This window comes from Balaenoptera musculus, chromosome 15 (genome assembly GCF_009873245.2).
Source record: "Balaenoptera musculus isolate JJ_BM4_2016_0621 chromosome 15, mBalMus1.pri.v3, whole genome shotgun sequence".
Lineage (NCBI taxonomy): Eukaryota > Metazoa > Chordata > Mammalia > Artiodactyla > Balaenopteridae > Balaenoptera > Balaenoptera musculus.
Genome location: NC_045799.1, coordinates 73,997,282 through 74,018,575, shown reverse-complemented (window position 1 = coordinate 74,018,575; position 21,294 = coordinate 73,997,282). Strand labels below are relative to the sequence as shown.

The 21,294-nt window shown below is 36.1% G+C and overlaps 1 protein-coding gene across 9 annotated transcripts in view; it reads right to left on the bottom strand.

The window, feature by feature from the left end:
- Positions 1 to 21,294, bottom strand: part of CALN1 (calneuron 1) — a 471,992-nt gene that overhangs the window by 396,005 nt on the left and 54,693 nt on the right. For 2 of the 9 annotated variants that reach the window (XM_036825180.1, XM_036825181.1), the window contains exon 2: positions 5,059 to 5,205. The exons of the other annotated variants lie outside the window; for them this stretch is intronic. In XM_036825180.1, the coding sequence (XP_036681075.1) occupies positions 5,059 to 5,069 (11 nt within the window). In that variant the 5' untranslated portion in view covers positions 5,070 to 5,205. The remainder of the gene's footprint in view (positions 1 to 5,058; positions 5,206 to 21,294) is intronic. 9 annotated transcript variants of the gene reach the window in all.

Genomic DNA, 21,294 nt, shown 5'->3' with positions numbered 1-21,294 from the left:
TGTATATGTAGAGAATCTTAAGGAATCTACCAGAAAAAGCTTTTAGAACTAAATAAGTGACTTTAGCAAGGGCACAGAATACAAAATCAATACCACAAATAAGCAACTGGAAAATGAAATTGGAAAAATAGCACCATTCACAATAGTATCAAAAACATGAAATATTAAGGTTACGTTTAACAAAATAAGTCCAAGATCTGTATGCTAAAAACTACAAAACACTGCTGAGAGAAATTTTAAAAGATCGAAAATAAATGAAAAGATAACAACATGTTCATGATTTAGAGTTTTGACATTTTTAAGATGTTAATTCTCCCCCAAATTGATTCTTTAGGTTCAACATAATCCAAGTCAAAATGCAAGAAAGCTTTTCCTCAGAATGTGACAAGCTGGTTCTAAAATTTATATACAAATGCAAAGGACATATAATAGCCAAAACAATTTTTAAAAAGAAGAAAGTTGGAAAGGACTACCTGATTTTAAGACTTACTATAAAGCTAATTAAGAGAGCGTGGTTTTGGCAAAAGAATAGATGTATAGACCCAAGGAAATAATATTATAGACCAGGAATAGATCTACAGGTACGTGATCAATTGACTTTTCGACAAAATTGCCAAGTGAATTCAATGGGGGAAAAGCTAGTCTTTTCATCAAATTCTGCTGGAGTTTATTCATGTAGAAATAAATGAACTTTGATACTTACCTTATCCCATACACAAAAAATAACTCAAAATCAGATCATAAACCTAAATAATAAATTCTAAAGCCACAGAACCTTTAAAAGAAAACATAGGAGAAAAATCTTTGCAACTTGGAGAAGGCAGAAATTTCTTAAATAGGACACAAAAAGCACAAATTATAAAAGGAAAATATTGATAGTTTTACTTCATCAAAATTAAAATCTTTTACTCTTCAGAAGACACCTTTGAAAAAATGAAAAAAGCCACAAATAGGAAAAACTGGGAATTCCCTGGCAGTCCAGTGGTTAGGAGTTGGCACTTTCACTGCCATGGCCTGGGTTCAGTCCCTGGTTGGGGAACTAAGATCCCACAAGCCATGCAGTGCGGCCAAAAAAAAAAAAGTTCACAGATTATTTATCATTTCCAAAAAAAAAAAAAAAGCCACAGATAGGGAAAAATTATGTATATATAATTTATATTTATATATTATATATAATTTATATTTATATATTATATATAATTTATATTTATATATTATATATAATGCTATATATCTGGCAAAGAACTTGAATTAAGACTATATCAAGAAATCTTGCAACTCAATAAAATGAAAATAAACAACTCAGTTTTTAAATGGGCAAATGATAGAACAATACTTCACAAGATAGAGGAATGGCTAATCACACAGGAAAGCAGGCTGAACATTGTTAGTCATCAGGGAATGCAAATTAAAACCACAATGGAATACTACTACACAACCAGTAGAATGGATAAATTTTAAACACCTGACAGTACCAAGCGTTGCCAAAAATATGGGGCAACTAGAACTCTCATACAATGTTGTTGGGAATGTAAATAATCAAATAATTTTGAAAAACTATCAGTTCCTTATAAAGTTAAATGCACAGTTACACTGACTCAGCAATTTCAGTTGTAGGTAATTTTCTTAGAGAAATAAAGTCCACACTATGACTTTTACGTGGATGTTCATAACAGTCCCAAACTGGAAATAATCCAAATGTTCATCAATAGATGAATGGATAAACAATTTGTGGTATATGCATATGATGAGATACTGCTCAGTAATTAAAAGGAAAAAACTAGATACCCACCACATCATGGCTGAATCTTAAAAATGTTATTCTGAGTGAAAGAGGCCAGACACAAAAGAGTACATTCTCCATTATTTCATTCTTATGAAATTCTAGAACAGGCAAAATAAATCTATAGTGACAGAAAGTAATTCAATGGATGCCTGGGGTAGAGACTGGGAGGGGGACTGACTGCAAAGGGACACCAAGGAATTTTTTAGGATTGATGGAAATGCTTATGTCTTGATTGATGTTTATACAAATGTTTGTACATTTGTAAAAACTCATCAAACTGTACACTTAAAATGAATGCATGTTATTGTGTATAAATTGTCCTCAATGAACGTAATTTTAAAAGAAAAAACGGTGAAGCCTTAAAAATATTATGATTTAAAAAAATTTGTGAAGTAAATACATTTTTAGACACACAGGTAGAGAATTTTTCACCAACACCCATCCTAAAAGAAATGGTAGAGTGAGTTGTTCAGGCAGAAGAAATATGATTCCAGATAGAAGAATGGAAACAGGAGAATAAAGAGCTTGGTAATGATAAATAGGTGGTAAATCTCAATAGCAATTATTATATTTTAATCTTATAATAATACATCTTAATAACAATGTTTGGTAGGTTGTTAAGTATATGAAGAAATAAAATCCATGACAACAGTTGTACAAAAGGTAGGAGTGGGGAGAATGGAGTTAAAAGTGTTCTTGGGTTCTTCCATCATATAGAAGTGACAAATGTACTCATTTAGGATATATACCAGTGGGTCAAGGATACGCATTGCAATCTCTAGGATAATCGCTAAAAGAATGTATAATTAGTAAGGGGGAAATGGAATAATAAAAAGCACTTGATTAATACCACAAAAGAGAAAAGGGGAACACAGAACATATGAGATAAATAGAAAGTAAATGGATGGTTGATTGAAATCCAAATAAATCAGGAATCGCATTCAATATTATCAGACTAAGTATATTCTAACCTCCAGACAAAGATTGTTAGATTAGATATAAGTAGATTAGATGTAGATTTTGCTCATAATCAACACACATTAAATAGGAGGCTGCGGGATTTTCAAACATGAAAGGATGGTATATGAAACACTACCTGAAAGAAAGTTGGGACAGGTGTGCTAATATCAAACGGAGCAAATTTTAAGGCAGGAAGAGACTTAGGGCCTTTCTGTGGGTAAGAAGGAATCCAGGATGCAGGATGCATGCCATGAAGGTGGTAGGTGTGTTTAGTAGGTAGCAGTCAACATTATCTTTACATAAATCTTTTGTTGACTTTGCCACTGATGACAGATGGAGAGGAATCAATAAACTGCATTTTTCTTCTCTCTCTGGTTGAAATTTTTTTAAATGCTGGGGTGAGGCAGACAGGGATCAAAATGTCAGCTTCTGTATGCTGCAGGCAGAATTAGGTAATTTACCACCTGGCCAGTCACAGGAGGTGATGGGCCAATGCAAGCTCAAGGCCAGCAGTGCTCTTTTCAGACAGGAAGAGCCCATAAGGGAGAGAACAAGAGGCTGAGCTATCAGTCTTTTTCTTCCTCCAAACTTACCAATTAGAGATGTGAGTGAGGGAGCGGAACTACACTAATTGATATCACCCCACGTGGAAACATGGAATCCAAGAAAAGATTTCCTACCACTCACTTTTCATTCTGTATTCCTATAAACTTGTTTATTTCTCTACACTTCTGCCAATATTGGGTGCTATGAATACTTTAAAATTTTACCAATTGATTGGGCTAAAAATGTTATCTCGTTATGGAGAAATTTTTCAACTACAGTTGTTGCCGGGGCCTCAGTTCTGTAAGGTTCAGATTCGGTTGGTTTGGCATGACACATTTAAAACATTTTAAAACATTCAAAAATCTCATTCCTGACAATCATGTTATACAGCTAAGATTGAGAAAGCTCTGACATTTTATTGTGGGAGGGATGAATTGGTGGCAGCTAATGTTCTTCTCTACCTTGGATGTTCTGCTTTGATTAGAAACTTGCTCTATTTCCAATCAAATTCCTCCCTTTCCCAATCAGAAAGCTGGGATACATGAAAGTGGGTGGTGCCTGGACACAGAAGCCCCCCCCCCTCCCAACTCCCTAGCCTCTCAGCTGCAGCTGATCTGAGGTGAAGGGGGAGCCTGTCTCCTTCTGGGCCCACCCCCCCCCCTCCATATCTCTGCTCTAGCTTGGGGTGGGGAATGCTATCAGGGAGGCTGTTAGGCCGACAGCACTGTGCTGGTTCTCAAGCTCAGGAAACTTGGTCAACCCCCAGCATCCTATTTCATTTTGGTTCCAGTTGTGCTGTGTCTGGCAACAATTCCTCAGCATTTGTAGGAAGACGATGAGGTTGTCCCAAAGTTTCAGCTTAGCTTTCGTTTTAGTTGGTAATGCCTTTGTTGATTTTGTAAGTTTCAAGCAAGAAGCTTTAAAAATGTCTACTTAGTTTTCGTTTTAGTTGGTAATGCCTTTGTTGATTTTGTAAGTTTCAAGGAAGACGCTTTAAAAATGTCTACTTTCGCTGCCATGTTTCCTGGAAGTCCCTCCTTCCTCCCCTGAATTAAAAAAAAAAGCTCAGAAGTATTTACACTGAAAAGCAATGAATGCTTGCTCCAGGCTTTCTCACCCACCCTGAGGCAACTATGTTTAAACAGATCTGTTTCAACATGTACAGACTAAATAATAGGTTCAGACTTTTTCTTTAACTTACAGATTTTATATATTTTGATTCTTTTATATTTTGATCTATGGTTGTTTTTAGATCTTTGATTATTTACTGTATCAGTTGGATTGGGCTAGGCTATGTGTCTAATTCTATCAATTTTGCTTTATATATTTTCAGCATATGTTATTAGGTATATCCAATCCATCTCTAAGTCTCCTCAAATGGTTCAAAATTCCAAAGTAAAGAACAATATTCAGGAAAACATCTCCCTTCTACCTGTCTTCCAGATACCCTTCTCTCCTCCCATCAAGCAAGCACTATCATTGCCTTCTTGTGTGTCCTGCCAGAGATATTGTACAGATATATGCTGCTTCTTTACACAAATGGTACCACACTGTATAGATTGCTTTGCACCCTTCTTTTTCACTTGGCAGGATACTGTTTTTCAGTAAAATTTACATCTAGTGAGGTGCTTGGATCTTATGTGTGCCCATTTGATGACTTTTCATAAATGATACACCTGTGTGACCACCTTAAAATCAAGATTCAAATATTTCCATCACCCAGAGTCATGTTAGTTTCATACCGTACGCATTACTTAGTTTGTTACCTTGTCTCCATAGCCAATAGAATACTCTATCCAAGTTGCCATCCTCTCTCTACCAGCTTATCCGGTGGCCAAGGGATGGGGCTCCCAGCATCACACTCCAGCAGAGTGGTTTTCTCAAAGGCTCATCTGGTCTGGGCACCACTCCATCTATAAAATACACTTCTGTGACTTTTCTTTGCTCTCTGGACGAAGATCCAAATTCCTCCATGGACAATGACCCCACCCCATCCACCCCGCCCATGGCCTGGTTCCATGACCTCTCTGTGCTCATCTGATATTATTTTTTACTGTGTATTCATTCCGCCTTTCCACACTGCTGTTTGTCATTTAGTTCTACCTGCGAGCCGGGCTCCCGCCCATCTCTCAGATATTCCCCTGTGTTCTTTTGTCTTCAGGACCCTGCTGTGCAGCCCCATCTTCACAGAACTAATGGTACTTATCTTCCGGATCTCAGCCTAGTCAACACCTCCTCAGGGCAGCATTCGTTTCCTGTTGACTGCCCTGACCAGCTCATACCTCTCTGTTAAATGTTCCCCTTTACAGAACTAATTGCAGCTGAAAGTTTACATTAATTTATGTGATCATTTGATTAATGTCTGTTTCCCCCATTCGAAGGTAAGTACAGGGACTATACTTATGTTCAACATTGCATCTCCAGGGACTAGCACAGTTGGCACTCTATAAATTCTAATTGAAAAATAAATTAACACATTCAGCATATTTTGCAGCCATTGAAAAAATGGAAACAGATCTGTACCTCCTTATTGATTCCAAAAACATTTTCTAAAAGGGAGGGAAGGAGGGACAGTTCTTTTTGCAGAGGAATGACAACTAATAAATATAAAAGGAATAATAGAAGGCTTCCCTGGTGCCACAGTGGTTGGGAATCCGCCTGCCAATGCAGGGGACATGGGTTCGATCCCTGGTCTGGGAAGATCCCACATGCCACGGAGCAACTAGGCTCATGAGACACAACTACTGAGCCTGTGCTCTAGAGCCCGTACGCCACAACTACTGAGCCCATGTGCCACAACTACTGAGCCCACGTGCCTAGAGCCTGTGCTCCGCAACAAGAGAAGCCACCGCAATGAGAAGCCTGCCCACCACAATGAAGAGTAGCCCCCGCTAACCACAATTAGAGAAAGCCCACACGCAGCAAGGAAGACCCAATGCAGCTAAAAACAAATTAAAAAATAAATGGTTGGGGGAGAAAAGAATATGTGACAGAGATTTTATGCAGTCTGCAAAACCTAAAATATGTACGATCTAGCCCTTTACAGAAAAGTTTGCCTACCTCTGCATTAGATAAAAGCTAGAGAACAGAATATGGAGAAATCTGGCAGGCATGACTTTATCTAATTTTAAATTTAGCAGAACAAATAGTGGGGCATACTGGCATGTAGGTCCTAACGTGATACACTGATAGAATAACATCACATATGTAGTATTCTTGCCAAAAATGCATAACCTGATTCCAAACACAAGGAAACATCATACAAACTCAAACTGAAGGAGCTTCTGCTAAACAACTGATCTCAGCTCTGCAAAAATGTCAATGCCACAAAATACATAAAAAGAGGCTAGGAAACTGTTCTGGATTAAAGACCTGACAACTACATGTAATGTGTAATTATGATTGCATCTTAGATTTAAAACAAACAACTGTAAAGGACATGATGGCAATTATGGCAACAATCAGGGAAATTTTATGTTGGTCTGTATTTACTATATTAATGTTAAATTTCTTGAGTATGATAATTATATTGTGGTCATGTAAAGGAATGTAGTTGTTCTTAAGAAATATATGCTGAATATTTAGGGGTGAAGTCTGTCATGATGTCTTCAATTTATTCTCATCTAATTTTCAAAAGGTTCAGGGGACAGAGAATGAGAGAGAGAGAGAGAGAAAATGAGCAGGGATGATGTGAAAGGGTAGAAGGGTTTTTTTTAAAACTATTTTTGCAATTTTTCTCTAGGTTTAACATTTGTTAAATAAAAAATTAGATAAAGAATGAAAACATCATACATGCTTATATAAGCATAAAAAATGGGTTTAATAAAAACCAAACTGGCAGCATTGGTTGTCAGTCACCTCTGGGGGGTAGAATGGGGTGGAATTTGAATGAGGCATAACTACTATCACATTCCTTATTCTATTTACTTCTGCCTTGTTGGCATTTGCTACAATGAGAATGTATTTTTTTAATATTTTGTATTTTAAAAAGCTTACTTTTTGTCATTTAAAAAAAAATGTCCATTGATTATTCATGTACAAATCAGGATTAAACATCAATGATTAAGCATCTCTCCAAGTACGCCCAATCCCTCTCACCCCACTTCTGGAGCCCCTGGATTTCCCAGACCTGACAACCAGGCTCAGCAAGAAGCTTCTAGAACCTTGGCCCCTAGGGCTGGATGCTAAGTATTTGAATATCACTTCCCATAAAATCCATTAATATGTAGAATGAATATTAAATAAAGATTCCACCTATCTAGAGGTTAACTTGTAGATGTTTTTAAAAAGTTTACCATGATATCATACGTTTTATGTACCACACATACATGATAACATAGTTTACCAGGTTATCATACACTGGACTCAGGAAGAGTTAGCTGAAGGGGGGAAGGAAAAGGAAGAGAAATAAGGGGAAGAGTAGGGAGAAAATAATCTGATTCCTTATTTTTCAGAGGAAAGGTTCAAATAGGACCTGTTTCATTTCAAACTCTTTAATTGAAAAACATGTTTAAGCATGTAAATTAAGTTATAAGTTAGTGGAACTAAATATCCATATAACATACATTCCAAAGAACCAAAGAGAAAAATAGATTTTTTAAAAATAAATTTATTTGGCTGCATTGGGTATTCATTGCTTTGCACGGGCTTCAGTAGTTGTGGCGCAAGGGCTCAGTTGCTCCATGGCATATGGGATCTTCCCGGACCAGGGATCGAACCTATATCCCCTGCACTGGCAGGCAGATTCTTAACCACTGTGCCACCAGGGAAGTCCAAAAAAAGACTTTTAATTATATGACATATAATCAAAATGTAACGTTATTCTTCTCTTATCAGATTGACAGGAGTTCAAAATATAGAGAAAATCCACTGTGAGTGAAGAAATAGGAAAATGTTCCCTTAGTCAGTGTTGGTGAGATTGTAAATTGTACCTGTTTTCAAGATGGAAACTGGACAATGTGTATCAAAATTTAAATGTACATGGGCATACCCTTGGATGCAGAATTTCAGTTCTAAGCATTTATCCTGAAGTGATAATCAGTCTATTGAATAAATATATGTTTCTAAGGATACAAAATACTGCATATTATTGAAAATTGAAAGCAAAGTAGAAGCCCATCAACAAACAACTAAATGATTAAAGCCTGGTACATCCATATAATGAATAATATTAACTGAGAAGGAAAGACGCATCTGACTTATTGTTCAGTGGTTAATGCAAGTTACAAAATAGTTTGTCTAGTATGATACCATTTATTCAAAGTTATATACATTTTAATTGCATGTATAGGACTCAGCAATTTCTTTCATAAGTATATAACCAATAAAAAAGGCATACATTTGCTCATAAAAGACATACACTCAAATATTTATAGCAGCACTATTCATAATAGCCCCACACTAGAAGCCACCCAGATGCCTACCAACAATAAAATGGATAAATAAATTATGATATATTCACACAATGGAGTGAGAATGAACCTCCACTGTGAATGAACTACAACCCCTAAAACGTTATGGATGAACCTCACAAATACAACATTGAGTGACAGCAGACAGATAAAGCTGAATACATGCTCATGGTTACATTTAAATAAAATTTTGAATCTGGCAAAAGTAATCTATGCCATTAGAAGTCAAGACAGTAGTTATCCTTGGGTTGGTGGGGAGTGGGTTATGACTGGGAGTGGATACAAAGATGCCTTCTGGAATGCGGCAAGGTTTTGTTAACTGACTGAGTCCTGGTTACGTGGGTGTGTTCAGTTTGTGGTAATCTGTACACTTATGATTTGTGTACTTTTCTGGACACACACACAGACACATACACACACACAAACACACACAAAGGGTATACACACACAGAAAGATGTCAGGAAGGATGCTGGCAGAAATGTTAATAGTGGTCTTATCTGGAGAGGGAGTTTAACATTATTTGGCTTCCTTCTGTATAATTTGTCTGTATCAATAGATTTATATACAAAAAAATACAACTTAACTGAAGGAATGAAAATAAATTTACTGAACATTCACCTCAAGAAGTCAGAAAAATAAACAATCAAAATGGGAAAAAGGTTGAATGCAGTAATCAAGAAAAGAGCTAAAAAACAATCAGAAAATATGGAGGTAGCCTGGAAGTGCTTGATACACTTGCTTTCAAATGACCACTAATGAACTTATGATTTTACAGAAAAAGACAAAGTGGAAAATAGCATTTTAACCATAAACCAAAGAATTAGGGGGATTTCTCCTGATTTCACCGTCACAGAGAATGAGTTGAAAACTCATTTTAAAAACAGGCTTATTGAGATATAATTTACATATAATAAACTGCATATAAAGTGTACAATTTGATAAGTGTTTAAGGCATGTATACACCTGTGAAACAATCACCACAATCAAGATGACAAATATATCCATTGCCCCCCAGTTTCCTCATATCTCTTTGTAATCCCTTCCTTCCTCTTACTTCACCTTTTCCCCTCACCCACAGGAACCATTACAGTTTCTATTTTCTAGAATTTATAGAAACAGAATTGTACTATATGCACTTTTGTTATCTGGCTTCTTTACTGTAGTATAATTATTTTTAAAATCATCTGTAATTTTATATGTAACAATAGTTTGCTGAGTAGCATTATACTGTTTGAATAGATCGTAATTTGTTAATCCACTAATCTATTTTTTTTTGAATTTTTTTTAACTCTTTATTAGAGTATAATTGCTTTACAATGGTGTGTTAGTTTCTGCTTTATAACAAAGTGAATCAGTTATACATATACATATGTCCCCATATCTCTTCCCTCTTGCATCTCCCTCCCTCCCACCCTCCCTATCCCACCCCTCTAGGTGGTCACAAAGCACCGAGCTGATCTCCCTGTGCTATGCAGCTGCTTCCCACTAGCTATCTATTTTACGTTTTGTAGTGTATATATGTCCATGCCACTCTCTCACTTTGTCCCAGCTTACCGTTCCCCCGCCCCGTATCCTCAAGTCCATTCTCTAGTAGGTCTGCATCTTTATTCCACTAACCTACTGATGGACATTTAAGTTGCTTCCAGTTTTGACTATTACAAATAAAGCTGCAATGAGCAGTCATGTTTAAGTCTTTGTATGAACGTATGCTTTCATTTCTGTTGGTTAAATATCTAGAAGTGGCATGGCAGATCATATGACAGATGTATAAAGAATGCAAAAAATAATGTATTAAGATGTATGTTTAACTGTTTTAAAAAACTGTCAAATTGTTACACAAAGTGGTTCTACCATTTTACATTCCCACCAGCAGTGTATGAGCGTTCCAGCAGTTCTGCTTTCTCACCATCACTTGGTATAGTCAGTCATTGTAATTTTAGATATTTTAATAGGTGTGTAATGGCACCTCATCATATTTTTGATTTGCATTTCCCTAATGATTGATGATGTTGAATATCTTCTCAGGGGCTTATTTGCCATCTGTATATCTTCTTTGGTGAATTATCTGTTTATATCTTTTACCCACTTTTATACTGGGTTGTTTTTTATTGAAATTGGAGAGCTCTTTATATGTTTTATTATATATAAATTTATTTACTTTTATTTATTTATTTTTGGCTGTGTTGGGTCTTCGTTGCTGCGTGCGGGCTTTCTCTAGTTGCAGTGAGTGGGGGCTACTCTTCATTGTGGTGTGCAGGCTTCTCATTGTGGTGCCTTCTCTCGTTGCAGAGCACAGGCTCTAGGCGCACAGGCTTCAGTAGTTGTGGCACGCAGGCTCTGTAGTTGTGGCTTGCGGGCTCTAGAGCGCAGGAGAAAGCTCTTTATATGTTTTGGATACAAGTCTTTTATAAGACATGTGATTTACAAATATTTTCACTGAGTCTGTGGCTTGTCTTTTCATTCTCTTAACAGTATCTTCCAAAGAGAAAGTTCTTAACTTTGACAAAGTCTAGTTTATTGATTTGTGCTTTTATGGATCATTCTTTTGGGGTCATATTTTTTAAATATTTGCCTAATCCAAGGTCACAAAGTTTTTCTCCTATGTTTTCTTCTAGAAGTTTTATAATTTTTTCTTTAAATTTAGGTCTATGATTCATTATGAGTTGAGTTGCATATATAGTGAGATGTAGGGATTGAAGAATATATGTATATATGTATGTATTACATATGGGTATCCAGGTGTTTCAACAGGTTTTGTTGACAAAACTATGCTTTCTCCATTGAACTGCCTTTGCACTTTTCTTGAAAAATCAATTGACCAGGCTTCCACTTCTGGGTAAGATGAAGTAAACATACTGCACCTATATCTTCCACTGAATGCAGCCTAAAATCAGAGCAGAATTCATGGAGCAGGTATTTGAGGACTCTGAAAATAACTCCTAACAGGCAGACTGAGGAAGAACATGAAAACCCAAAGGACCACCAAATGATGGTGAGTTTATCCTTTCTTTCTTCTGGTATTTACAGGCTTGAATTCAGTGTAGTCTGAAACTTGAAAGTGAGCATCAGCACAACAGAGGGGGCCCCAGGAGATGCCTCAAGTTCTGGGTGGATGAATAGGAAAGTGGTTTCCAAACACACACACACAGAATGGAAATTCCCCATCATTCTTTATTTTTTCTCTGTGCTCTTCTGCCTCAGCCCCCAAACAATCCTTGGAAGCAGAAGTAGCAGTGGCAATGAGAGCTGGTTGGAGCCTAAAACTTTGAGGAAGGAGAACCATCTTCTATGATCAGATAATATGTGGTCCCAAAAGCACAGCAAGAATCTCCATTTCTTCTTGTCTCCCTCTGTCCTCCCTTGGCTTGTCCCAGACATAAGTGCAGTTGCACAAAGGGTACAGTAGATTGGGGTAACTAAAGTTGCAGCTTTCTAGCTAGAGGACCAAATTAGAGGGTATCAGAGAAGTAAAAACTGCTGAAAAGATCATGGGTAGGAAAAAGTTGCTAAAGTGGTTACTTCGAGTTTTTTATGAACTTTGGGACTCAATTCCACATGAGTAGATTGATCTGACCTTTACAAGCACACAGAGACTTTGAGAACTGAATAATGGATTAGATAATAGCCCAGGTGCCAAACTAGTCATTGGTATCACACACCAGTGTGACAGATCTGAATAGCAATGCAAAGGCTTTGAAAACTTAACTGCAACTGGAACTACAACCAACATAAAATTGGTCAGAACTTGAGGCCTGAATCCAACCAGGCTGATTGCCTGCTAAAACACACCAAAAAATCAACATTATCCATAGTGTATAAACAAGACCCTGAATCACATAACAAAATATTCTAAATGCCCAGCATACAATCCTAAATTCTCAAAATACAAAGAACCAAGAAAATCTAAACTTGCTTGGAATAAAATAACCAACAAATGTCAATGCCAAAAGGACACAGACATTGGAATTCCGACAGATATTTTAAAGCAGCTATCATAAAATTCTCCAAGTAAAGGTGAAAACTTTTGAAAAGAGTGAAAAGAGAGAAAGCCTCAGCAAAGAAACAGAAGATATAAAGAATAACAAAACGGAAATTTCAGAACTTAAAAATACAGTAACCAAAATGAAAACACACTTGATGAGCGCCACATGAGATGATAAAGGAAGGAGCCAGAAAACTTGAAGATAGACCCACAGAAATCATGCAATCTGAACAACACAGAAAAAAAAAGTTTGAAAAAAAAGTGAACAGAGCCTAATAGACCTATGGGACAATGCCAAAAGGTATAATATAATACTATTCACGTTACCAGAGTCCTAAAGGAGAAGAAAAAGAATGTGGTACAGAAAAAGTAAAGATATGATGGCTGAAAACGTCCCAAATTTGGCAAAAGATAACCTACATATCCAAGAAGCTCAGAGAACTACAAGAGGGTAAATCCAAAGAAATCATGCCAAACACACCATCAATTGATGAAACTAAGACAAAGAAAAAAAAATTTGAAATCAGACAAACGAAAATGGTCCACTGCTTGTAGGAGAACAATGTGAATCACATAACTGTGGATTTCTCATGAGAAGTCATGAAGGTCAGAAGGAAATGGAACAATACTTTTAAAGTGCTGAAAGAAAAGAACTGCTGACCAAGATTTCTGTATACAGTAAAAATATCCTTCAAGAATGAAGGTGACATAAAGACATTCTCAGATGCAGGAAAACGAAGAGAATTTCTTGCCAGCATACCTGCTCTAAAAGAAGTTCTTCAGACAGAAGGTAAATGATACAAAGGAAACTTGGAACATTGGGAATGAAGGGAAAGAAACATAAAAGTAAATATCAGAGTTAACGTAATAGACTATATTATTCTTCTGTTGAAATATGCTTAATGGATGAAAGTAACAATTATAACACTATCTGAGGAGGTTTCCAATGTATGTAGAAGTAATATATAAGACAACCACAACATAAAAGAAGAGAATAAAGGGCCTACATGGTGGCAAGATTTCTACTTTCCACTTGAAGTGATAAATAGGGAGTGATATCAGTGAAAATGACAGAGTAGGGAACTCTAAAATTCTGCCCTTACAGAAAAGTAATGAAAAAAACTGGCCAAAAAAAGAGAGAGAGAGAATTCACTATTTTGGAAGTCTGGAAACTAGCCAAAAGCTTGCAGAAACCAGGAACCACTTACTCAAGAAAAATGGGTAAATCTTGGTAAGAACAATGAGCTTTGTGGTGTGTTAACTTATCCTAGTCCCTGTCTCCCAGATCAGTAGTAGCCTTGAAAATGGCACTCCACATCTTCAGTTCTGGTACCAGAGATAGCAGAATGGATCTCACTCACAAAGAATTTAATTATTTTGCTTTATTTTGTACCTGTCTGGTGCCTCAAAAGACTTGACTTTATCTCATCTAACTTGGAACTTGTTCAGTTCTAAAGCCACTGTCCAGGGGTCATTAGTTGAAAACATTTGCAGGCAAATGTTTTAGCCACTGCTGTCTTAAACCAGTGGATAAGAGTTGGGGTAAACAATAGATTAACCAAAAAGTTTGGGAGGAAAGCCTGGGAAACTGGATGTTTGGGAGGAGAAGGACTTTGAAAAGCTCTAATATATTCCTGGGGATTTAGAAGGCAACATGCATTCCCAGGGTTGTGGGCATGCTCAGGAAAGACCTGAGTACTTTCCTGAAAGTACTCACCTCTGGCTGATCTTTAGGCTCTATGCAAGCAGAAAGTGAAGACTGAGGCTGAGTCATTAACTTCCTGACTGAATGTTAAAGGCATACCCCAACTGAGCCCCTCTGCAAAGACTGGGAAATTTGTTGGCTCCAAGAATTTAAGGAAATCTCTGTCCAATCATTGGCTGACTACTAAGTTAACAGAAAAGAGACTTCTGTGGCCACCCATGACAAAGAATACAGACTTTACAAAAGTAGTTCAGAGAAGTCACTAAACAAACAAAAACTAACAACTAAAACAAGTAGCAACAACAAGTCCTGGGGAGAGGAAGGGGATCTAAATTCCAAAATTTTCCCATTATAATAGTCAAAATGTCTAGTATTTAAGAAAAAATATAAGACATGCAAAGAAACAAGAAAGTATTGCTCATATGGTCCTCAGAGAAAAAGACAATCAATAGAAACTATCCTTGAGGGAGCTGAGATGTTGGACTCACTAGACAGACTTTAAATTAGCTATTTTTAAACTGTTTAAAGAGCTAAAGGAAAATATATCTAAAGAACTAAAGAACAGTACTCCCCAAACTGACCTACAGATTTAATGAAATCTATATCAAATTTCCACTGACTTTTTACAAAAATGGACAAGCTTATCCTAAAATTCATATGGAATTTCAAGGGACCCTGAATATCCAGACAGTCTTGAAAAAGAGAACAAAGTTTGAGGACTCACAGTTCCTGATTGCAAAGCTTATTACAAAGCTATAGTTATTAACACAGTGTGGTACTGGCATAAGGATAAAAATATATATCAGTGGAATAGAATTGAGAGTCCAAAAAAATAAAACCCATATGTTTATGATCAATTGATTTTTGACAAGGTGCCAAGATCATTCACTGGGGAAAAAACAGTCTTTTCAACAAGTGGTGTGGGGACAACTAGATATCCATAACGCAAAAGGACAAATTTGAACACCTACTTCACACCATATATAAAATAAACTCAAAGTGTATCAAAGACACAAATGAAAGAGCTAAAACTATAAAATTCTTAGAAGGAAATATAGGTATAAATCTTCATGACCTTGGGTTAGGCAACAGCTTCTTAAATAAGACACAGGGATCACAAGCAGTGAAAGAATAAACAGATAAATTGGACTTCATTTAAATTAGAAACTTCTGTGAATCACAGGACACTATCAAGAAAAGACAACACACAGAATGGGAGAAAATATTTACAAATCAAATATCTGATAATGGTATAATATCTAGAATATAAAGAACTCTTTCAACTCAATAACAAAAAGACAACACATTTTAAAATGAGCAAAGGATTTAAATAGCTATTTCTTCAAAGAAGATCTACAAATGATCAGTAGATATACAAAAAGATGCTCAACATCATTAGTCATTAGAGAAATGCAAATCAAAATCAAAATGAGATCAAAATCCACTAGGATGGCAATAATAAAAAAATTTTAAATAATAATAGTGAAATTAATAAATGTTGGCAAGGATGTGGAGACATTGTAACTCTTGTGCATTCCTGGTGGGAATGTAAAATGATATCATGACTTTGGGAAACAGTCTGGCAATTCTTCAAAAAGTTAACATAAAGCTACCATTCAACCTAGTAATTCCACTCCTGGGATATACAAAAAGAACTGAAAACATATGTTCACACAAAAACTTATACATGAATGTTCTTAGCAGCATTATTCATAATAGCTAAAAACTGGAAACACCTCAAATGTCCATCAACTGATGAATAAACAAAATATAGTGTATCCATACAATGGAATATTACTCAGTCAAATAAAAGAATGAAGCACTGATACCTGCTACAGCATGGCTGAACCTGAACACGTTATGCTAAGTGAAAGAAATCAGACACAAAAGGCCACTTATGGTATAATTCCATTTATAAGAAATGTCCAGAATAGACAAATCCATAGAGACAAAGTGTAGATTAGTGGTTGCCATAGGATGGGGAGAAGAGGGAAACGGGAGGTACGGATTTCTGTTTGGGTTGATGGAAATGTTCCAGAATTAGTTAGCTGTAATAGCTGTATAACACTATGAATATACTATCAACCACTGAGGTATATACTTTAAAATGTTGAATATTATGCTATTCTATGATATTTATGTCAATAAAACAATTTTTAATAAACAAATTTTTAAAATATGGATTCTAATTAGATTGTGAAAAGTTCATTATGTATATTGTGATTCCTAAAGCAAAATTAGAAATATTATGCAAAGAGATATAGTAAAAAATAATGGATAACTTAAAATGAAATACTAAATGAACAAATAACCCAAAAGAAGGAAGGAGTGGGGAATAGAAGAATGAAAACAGAGTATATAAACACTAAGAAATAATAAAATTATAGACATAAATCCAAATATATTAATAATTACATTAAATATAAAGTGTCTAAGTACAATGAAAAGACAGAGATTGCCAGAATGGATAAAGATTATGACTGAACTATATGCTATCTATAAGAAACTAATTTCATATATAATGATATAGGTAGCTTATAAGTAAAAGAATGGAAAAAGGATATACAATGCAAATACTAATCAGGAGAAAGCTAAAGTTGCAATATTAATATCAGACAAAGTAGACATCTGAGCAAAAAAATTACCATGCAAAAGTAGAAGCTTAGATTTGAGACCTTAGGTTTGAGACCTTTCTCTTTTTCTAATATGGATACTAAGTGCTATAAATTTTTCTTTAAGTACTGGTATAGCTACATGCCACATATATTTTCATTCAGTTCAACATACTTTCAGTTTCTCTTTTGAGTTCTTTGACTCATAGGTAATATATGTAAAAGTACATTATTTAATTCCCAAATACTTTGGGGCTTTTCTAAATATCTGCCTGCTATTGAATTGTAATTTAATTTCACGATGATATTTGAACATATCTTCTGTGACTTGAATTCTTTTAAGTTATTTATTTATTTATAGCCCACAGTATGATACATCTTGGTAAGTGTTCCATATTTACATAAAAAGAATGTGTATTCTGCTGTTGTTAGAAGGAGTATTCTATAAACTCTAATTACATCAAGTTGAATGGTAGTGTTATTCAACTCAAGTCTGTGATAGTGTTAAGATATCCAACCATATTGGGGATGGTGGTGTGCTGAATTGGGCGATTGGGATTGACATGTATATACTGATGTGTATAAAATTGATGACTGATTAAAAAATAAAAAAATAAAAAATTAAAATAAATAAAAATAAAAAAATATTTACAACTCAGTATGGCACATAACATGAGCTCCGTAAATGTTAGATTAAAAAAAATGCTGGTGCAACTAAGAAGCCTGCCTGCCACAACTAAGACCCAGCACAACCGAATAAACAAACAAACAAACAAAAAAGATATCCAACCATAACTGTAGATATCTCTATTTCTCCTTAAAATCATATCAGTTTTTACTCCAGCATTTTAAAGCTCTGCTATGTCTGAGGTCCTCCTCCCCGCACTGAGGCCTGGAAACCCTTCAGGCAGTAATTTGGGGCAATCATAGCACTCACTTTGTTTCCTGTTTCTTAGGTCTCCCTATTTTTCATTGCCCTATTATAATACCTTGAAAACCATTGTTTCATATACTTATCTAGCTTCTGTTGTTGTTGTTGTTACTGTTTCAGATGAAGGCTATCAGATGACACTGTAATATGTAGGAAGGGAAATGTCGTCCTAAAGGCTCAGGGAAAGAGCCTGTTCTTGAAGATGCCGTCTTAAGAAACAGAAGTAAATTTTAGAAACCATGTCCTCAGAGTCATCATAAGGATAAAGAAGGCATGAACTTTGTGAGACGGGGACACAGAGAGAGCAAATCAAGGTGAAGGCAAAGAGGCAAGCAGGAAAAGGAGGAAAAAGGAAAGACGTATCTGGCAGAATGCAAGTCCTCATCAGAGGCAATAAAGAGTAGATGTTTCATTGGAAAACAAATCAAAGATTTGATGTGGGAGAAAAATTAGAAGAGCCCTCTCAGAATGCAGAAGGAAAGGACAAAGATATTAATATGTTGAAAGAAAAATGTACTATGTATGTAGGGCAAAGAAATGGAGATGCAACCTAATGGAGAATTATAGGTGGTCCCAAGAAATAAACCAAAACTATAGAAAAAGCAGTTATAATAAAAAAAAAAAGAAAAATTTTGAATTGATTAAAGAATAAGGATGAAGATCAAAGTGGATCACATGTTGCTGGCAAAATTAAGAAGAAGAAACTTACACATAGAGATGTGCTGTTAAAATTTTTTTAATTCAAGGACGGGGGCAGGGGGTATCACTGGAATGTATAGGCAATACACAACACAACACAACACAAAACAAAAAAAACCCCAAGCCTCTCGGAAGGGCTCTAAGTTGAATCAATACTGTACGTGTTGGTGACAAGCCCTCTAGCTCATTGAAGTCCATGGGCGTGGTCCAGTCATGTCCCAGCACTGGCCACACCCACAAGGACCAGCAATAGAAACTTTCCTATCAGGCACCAGAGGTTCACAGGGAGGAGATATCACCTTGATGATGAAAGATGATGAAAATAGAAATATGTCAACCGTCAGGTGCACAGGCATATGAGAAACACCTCTGGAGACTTCGGGGAGCTTAGGTTCCTCAAAAGTGAGGGGCAGGCAGTCAGAAAAATGACTACTTGGTGACTATTCTCATCACTGCTTTTAAAACTCAGGTCTATTTTTGGTTAGAATGTGAGCCCTGGAGAGCAGGACCTATGTGATACTGTCTCCACTTTTGTCCCCTGTAGCTGGCACAGAAGGTCCTTGTGTAGCTGCAAATGCACGTCTTTATTCACACCTCCTGGGGGTTGTTCTGGGAAGGGGTGGAGGTAGTCTTTATACTGAGGAGAAAAGTCCTATATAAACATTGAGTCCTGCCCAGTCTAGAGAAACAGCGGTGAATTCATAGCTAATTTCCAATCCATAGTGTAGCTAAGGGTGGGAATATAGAGCAGGTTGACCCTGTTGTAACATGATCATCACATAGTCCTCATTTCTTGTGCATAATTGCATCCCTGAGAATGACTTAGAGAAAGAAGGAGGCAAAATGCTTTCTCCATTATGGGCAGGGGACATTTTGCAGATTACGTTACCCTTAATAAAATAGTTTTCTTGTTTTATATGGACTTATCCTGAACTCTCTGGGAATTATTGATTGTCCTTGTGGGGTGAGTATTTGCAAATGTGTGCATGCATGCATATTCTCTCCAATATTCCCTCCTAGGAGACCAGAAGATCACAAGGAGAATGAAAGCATATGTTGATTTCAACAAATAGAGCTGGAACAATTGGAGATCCATATGCAAAAAAAAAAAAAAAAATGAACCTAGACACAGAAATTACAACTTTCATAAAAATTAATTCAAATGGATCATAGGCCTAAATGCAAAATGTGAAACTTTAAAATTTCTAGGAGAAAATCTAGATGATCTTGTGTTTGGTAATGAGCTTTCAGGTAAAACACCAAAAGCATGATCCATGAAAGAAAAACTTGATAAGTTGAATTTTATTAAGATCAAAATCTTCTGCTCTGCAAAAGACACTGCTAAGAGAATGAAAAGACAAAACAACAAATTGGGGAAAAGTATCTGAAAAACATGTATCTGAAAAAGGACTTATAGACAAAATATACAAAGAAATCTTGAAACTCAACAATAAAAAAAAAAAAAAAACCCAATGAAATATATGGGGAAAAGATCTGAACGGGCACCTCACCAGGAAATATACAGATGGCAAACAAGAACATGAAAAGATGCTCCAAATCATATGTTATCAGGAAATGCAAATTAAAACAACAACGAGATAACACTACACGCCTATCAGAATGGCTAAAACAAAAAACAAAAATGACAATACCAATTGCTATCAAAAATATGAAGCAAAAGGAATTTTCTTCCTTGCTGGTGTAATACAAATATGGTAGAGCCACCTTGGAAGACAGTTGGGAAATTTCTTACGAAGCTAAGCATAGTCTTAGCATACTATCCAGCAATCATGCTCCTAGGTATTTAGCCAACTAATTTGAAACCTTATGCCCACAAAAAATCTGCATGCTGATTTATAGCATTATATTTACTTGTAAATATATTTGTATGTACAAATGTAAATATATAATATATATATTTATAGCAGCTTTATTCATAATCACCAAAGCATCAGATGCAACCAAGATGCCCTTCAATAGGTGAATAAACTGTGGTGCATCTATAAAATGGAATATTATTCAGCAATAAAAAGAAATGAGGGCTTCCCTGATGGAGCAGTGGTTGAGAATCTGCCTGCCAATGCAGGGGACACGGGTTTGAGCCCTGGTCTGGGAAGATCCCACATGCCATGGAGCAATTAGGCCCGTGAGCCACAACTACTGAGCCTGCACGTCTGGAGCCTGTGCTCCGCAGCAAGAGAGGCCGCGATAGTGAGAGGCCCACGCACGGCGATGAAGAGTGGCCCCCGCTTGCCGCAACTAGAGAAAGCCCTTGCACAGAAACGAAGACCCAACACAGCCAAAACTAAATAAATAAATAAATAAATAAATAAAAATTAAAAAAAAAAAAAAAAGAAATGAGATACCAAGCCACAAAAAGACATAGATGGATCTTAAATGGATATATGTAAATGAAAGGAGCCAATCTAAAAAGGCTACATACTGTATGGTTCCAATTATTTGACATTCTGGAAAGGCAAAACTATAGAGATAGAAAAGATCAGTGGTTGCAGAAGTTCAGAAATCAAGGAGGAAGACTGACTAGGTGAAGCTCAGGATATTTTTAGGGCAGCAAAGCTATTCCGTATGATACTGTCATTGTGGATACATGACAATATGCACTTGTCAAAATCCATTGAACTTCAGCACAAAGAGTGAACC